Source organism: Myotis davidii, unplaced genomic scaffold, assembly GCF_000327345.1.
Source record: "Myotis davidii unplaced genomic scaffold, ASM32734v1 scaffold247, whole genome shotgun sequence".
Classification (NCBI taxonomy): domain Eukaryota; kingdom Metazoa; phylum Chordata; class Mammalia; order Chiroptera; family Vespertilionidae; genus Myotis; species Myotis davidii.
In genome coordinates this window covers 1,967,762-1,972,189 of record NW_006299593.1, presented here as the reverse complement: position 1 = coordinate 1,972,189, position 4,428 = coordinate 1,967,762, and the positions used below count along the sequence as shown (strand labels likewise).

The following is a 4,428-nucleotide window of genomic DNA, read 5'->3' as shown; positions in this document are numbered from 1 at the left end:
GGGTTGAAGTGGAGGATGAGGCTGGGCCCAGGGCGCACAGGCTTGTGGGCCACGGCCGGGCATGGGGAAGAGGCAGGAGGGCTGGTTGCTTTCCGAGGATGAGGTTAGGGGTCTCTGAGGTCCAGCAGACCCAGCTCTCCTTCCAGCATTTCTGCACTGTCCACACCCCCATAACTAAACTTTGACTGCTCAGTCCAAATCCTCCTCCTGCAGCTGAGGACACTGAGGGACAGCAAAGGGACAAGCCAGGGTCACCCAGTGGGCTGGTGGCAGAGCAGGCCTGGAAGCCAGTTTGCCCGCCAACCTGATGGATAGATGCCCTGTGTCCTTTCTTACTGCCCTCTTCCCCTTGGCGGGCCTCAACAGTCAGACACGCAATGGCTCCACACCGCTGCACCTGGCAGCCCGGGAGGGCCTGCTGAGCTGTGTCAAGGTCCTGGTGAAGAATGGCGCCAATGTCCATGCCCGAGATGCCATAGGCTGCAAGCCCATCGACTATTGCAAAATATGGAACCACCGCGTCTGTGCTCGGTGAGTGTGTGAGAGCCATCTCCAGCCCTGCCCCTGGGCCCTCACCCATGCAGAGCCTTTGGGAGAGGGGGGAGGGGGGAGCGGGCTGGGAAGCCAGTGGCTGGGGGATAAGTCTTCCCAGGATATTATTCCCAGGGGCTTTCCACAGGCCTCACCCCTGTGGTTTAGCACTGCCTTCCTGCCCCTGGCTCCTCATCAGGAGGGTAGTGATGAGTCCCTCAGACAGTTGCCCCTCACCTCACAGGAAGTAGTTAGCCAGAGGGGCCTTGGACAGCGCGGGTGCATCATGTTGCTCCTCTCGACTCTGGCAGCCCCTCCCATGCCCACCCTGGCCCTCAGCAGCAGCCAGTCTTCCAGGTTGAAGCCCAGTCACTGAGGATGACACGTCCTCACCTGGGCACCAGGTTCTTGAAGGATGCCATGTGGAAACGGGACAAGAAGGACTTTGCCTATGAGATGGGGAAGCTGAAGGGGCTCAAAGGCCGCCTGGCCCTTATGCAGCGGTACTACCTGACTGAGTACCAGGTAAGGCACCGGCATCGGCTGCTACCTAGGCACGTGAGCAGAGGCATGAGTCGCATGTGCCCTTAGTGACGAGATCCCGTCCCATCAGAGAGCCTCCTTCTCCCCCTCCTCTGACTAAAATTCTACCCTGAGAAGCCACTTCTTTAGGTCAAAAGCCTGTCCTGTGGTAGAAAACTAAAGCAGCTTAAATTAGCAAGTATTTACGAGGCCCCTCCCCCCTAGCCCAGTGCCTCCCTCTGCGGAGGAAGAGAATCTCTAACGAGCCCCAGGTCCTGCCTTATTGGGAAGTACACTGGTTAAAAGACCCATCTTGCCCTGACTGGTTCCTCGGTGGTTAGAGCATTGGCCTGCAGACCCAGGGTCTTGGTTCGCTTCCCGGTCAAGGGCATGTACCTCGGTTGCAGGTTCCCCAGACCCAGTAGGGGCCCATGTGGGAGGCAATCAATAGATGTCTCTCTCTTGCATTGATGTTTCCCCCCCGCCCCCCTTCTACTCTCTCTAAAAATCAATGGAAAAAATATCCTGGGGTGAAGATTAATAAAAATATATATATATTCCAACATACTCTCTGCTAGGCACCTGTTAGACCCTGAGGCTCCAAAGACCAATGAAAGTGAGTGAAGTCCACACCCTGGAGCTTAGAGCTTAGTAGAGGAGGTGGGTTATATTCCCACAGAGGAGAAGGGGCTCAGGAGGTGCCAGAAGAATAATACCTAAGAGGAGTCTTTAACGATGGTAGCAGTTGGCCATATGAGGAAGTAGGGAAGGGCTGACCAGGCTGAAGGGACAGGCAGCCCTGTGTTGGGGGGGGGGGGGGGATGGCACAGAGGCACATAGAAGTGTGTATGCCAACAAGTGCAAATTCAGGACAGTCAGGGGTTCCGATGTGACAAGCTAGAGATTTGGCAGGGGCCCAGGTCAATGACAGGCCTTGGCTGGAGAAGAAGTCACTAAAGGATTTTAAGCAGGTTAATTACATAGGATGCAAGAGCCAGAAAACCCAGAAAAGATGCTAAGTGGATCCAGAAGCGGGGAGGGCTTGGGAGCTGGCAAATGGAGGGCTCCGGCCGCACTTCTCTCGTTTGCTCAGCCCTGCCTGCTCTCAGTCCTCAGTCACCTGTGTCCAGAACTGGCAAAGCCCATTGGTTCCTGTGGCTCTAAACTTCCCCATAAGGCCCCTGCAGATCTCCCCTCATCTCTTGTTGGCCTCAGCGGGATCTTATGTCCACTCCTGTTCCCATCCCTCAAGCTGAAGGAAAGCCATGTGCTGACTGACCAAGGTCTGGGGCAAGGCTGATGGAATTATTCCGAGGCTTAGCCTAATCAGAGCCTACCTCCAGAGCTGGGTCAATCTCCAAACCGCCCGATAGCAACAGCCTGGGAAGTGAGCCATGAGACGGGGGGTGGGGAGGGGACAGATCTGTGTTGAGCCAAAGGTTCAATTGTAGTGGAAGCAAGAACAGACAGCTAGACCAAGTGACTCCCACCCAGCCTGGAGAGCCAGCTGTGTCCCCCTATGTGACTGCTTAAGGCCAGCTAACCCCCTCCCAGAAGCCTGCCCAGACTCGCACCACCAGCTCCAGGCCTCCCAAACATTTCTGCTTTCTCCATCCAGGGCCAAGGATGCAACTTGCACTTCTCATAGGCCTTTCCCTCCCATCAAACCAGAGACTCTTAGGGCAGGATATGTCTTCACTACCAATATGGGATCCTCCCTCGAGACTCAAGGCTTTTCTGTAGGGCAGAGACCGCACCTTCCCCCTCCAGCTGAAGACCTCACCTAGGGTGGAGGATAGGTCTCGCCAGATTGGAGCCCCTCAGCTCAGGGGCTCCCTTCGGGCAGTACTTGTCTCCCCATCAGAACAAGGGCTCCCATAAGGCAGGAGATTCTCCCATCAGACTCAGGGCTTCCTAGGGTAGGATGTTGTCGGACCAGTCACCTGAGGTTCCCAAGGGCTATAGCCACAGGGTCTCCTTCCACAGAAGCACAGAGGGAGCAGCCCGCCTCCACTATCTTGTGCCCTCTGACATTGCAGGAAGAACAACAACTTCTGAGACAAGCTGATTTCAAGAAGTGGCTCCATCATAAGCCACTGCCTCGAGGCCAATCTCTGATCCACAGCATTGAGCAAGAGCCCCCAGCCCCTTCCAGGGCCATCCCCGTCTCCAAGACCCCCAAGCTGTCCAAGCACTTCCACCTCTTCCCACAGGAGCACCTGCAACAGACATCACAGCCCAAGCTGCAGCCCTCGGTGTCATCCACACCCCACTACAGGCATCCCACAGTTAGGCAGCCCAAGCCATGGAATATTAGCAACAACCCTGCCAGATCCCCCACCGCCCAGATTGGCTCCCCACAGGGCATCCGCCTGGGTGTGAATCCAGACCCCAGCCTTGAGCACAACTTGAGCGGATTCCTCAAGATCAGGTCTGATGGGCAAGGTGGTACGCACTTGTGCACGGTGACTGGCAAGCAGGTGGCCCCTGTGCCTCGGCTGCCTTTGGAGGTGATAGTCCGTGAGCTGTACCCTCACATGCGGCCGTGCAGGATGAAGGTGCCCCAGGGCTTCCACTCTGTCAGCATACAGGATGTGGACCGGAAGCGGTACTTGGGCGACAACACCTTTTGGACCGACACTCTGGCCATGAACTTACGTGAAACATTTGACGAAGCCTTCCTGGCAGCAGTGCAAGCCCACCAGGGGCTCCCCATTCTGCCCTGCCCCTAACCGCCCCCCCGCCCCCCCCCATAAACCTATTTCGGTAGCCTCTGGAGCTGCGGCAGGCTAGTGAAGGCTGAGGTGTGGTCATTTATGTTGCGGGACAGGGAACAAGGGAAGGAGTGCCCACAGGCTTCCCATTCCCAAGATGAAGGGTCAGAGCCCTGCCCCCCAGCAAAAGCCCGGATCCTTGGAGACCCACCTGAGCGATTCAAATGAGGGCAGCAGCCCAGAGCTCAGAGTGGGGTAGGTCTGTATCCTAGGCTCTGGCTTTGTCCAAGTAACATTTTGGTGTCCCCTTTGCTCCCACCTCCCTCCAAACGGCCCAGCAGGGACAGGCTGAGGAACCACTGGGAGGTCTGCCTCTTGTTCAGACTCAGTCCTTCTACTAGAGACTCCGGGCCTCATGCTTCACCTCCAGAGCCAGATGGGGTGGCAGACGGCTAAGGTGTCACCCTGCCGTGGCTTCCCTGCCACTGTGGTTTCTGCAGGGCAGGGAGGCACAGGGGCATGCGTGGGGGAGGGAGGGAGGAAGGACCATGGCTTTAGTTCGAGACTATGAAAGCACCTGTACTTCCTCCAGGCAGCTAGCCTGCTGTCCGCTGTACACATCACTACAAACCATTCATTAAACAAACGTTTATTGAGTGCT

General features: G+C 56.7%; 1 protein-coding gene across 1 annotated transcript in view; it reads left to right on the top strand.

Moving 5' to 3' along the window:
- The window catches only part of ANKRD53 (ankyrin repeat domain 53), a gene marked incomplete at its 5' end in the record, with an annotated part of 6,081 nt that extends 1,653 nt beyond the window's left edge, over window positions 1-4,428 (top strand). The window contains 3 exons of the mRNA XM_015571465.1: window positions 367-531; window positions 936-1,056; window positions 3,093-4,428. Coding sequence (XP_015426951.1) covers window positions 367-531; window positions 936-1,056; window positions 3,093-3,785 — 979 coding nt within the window. The remainder of the gene's footprint in view (window positions 1-366; window positions 532-935; window positions 1,057-3,092) is intronic.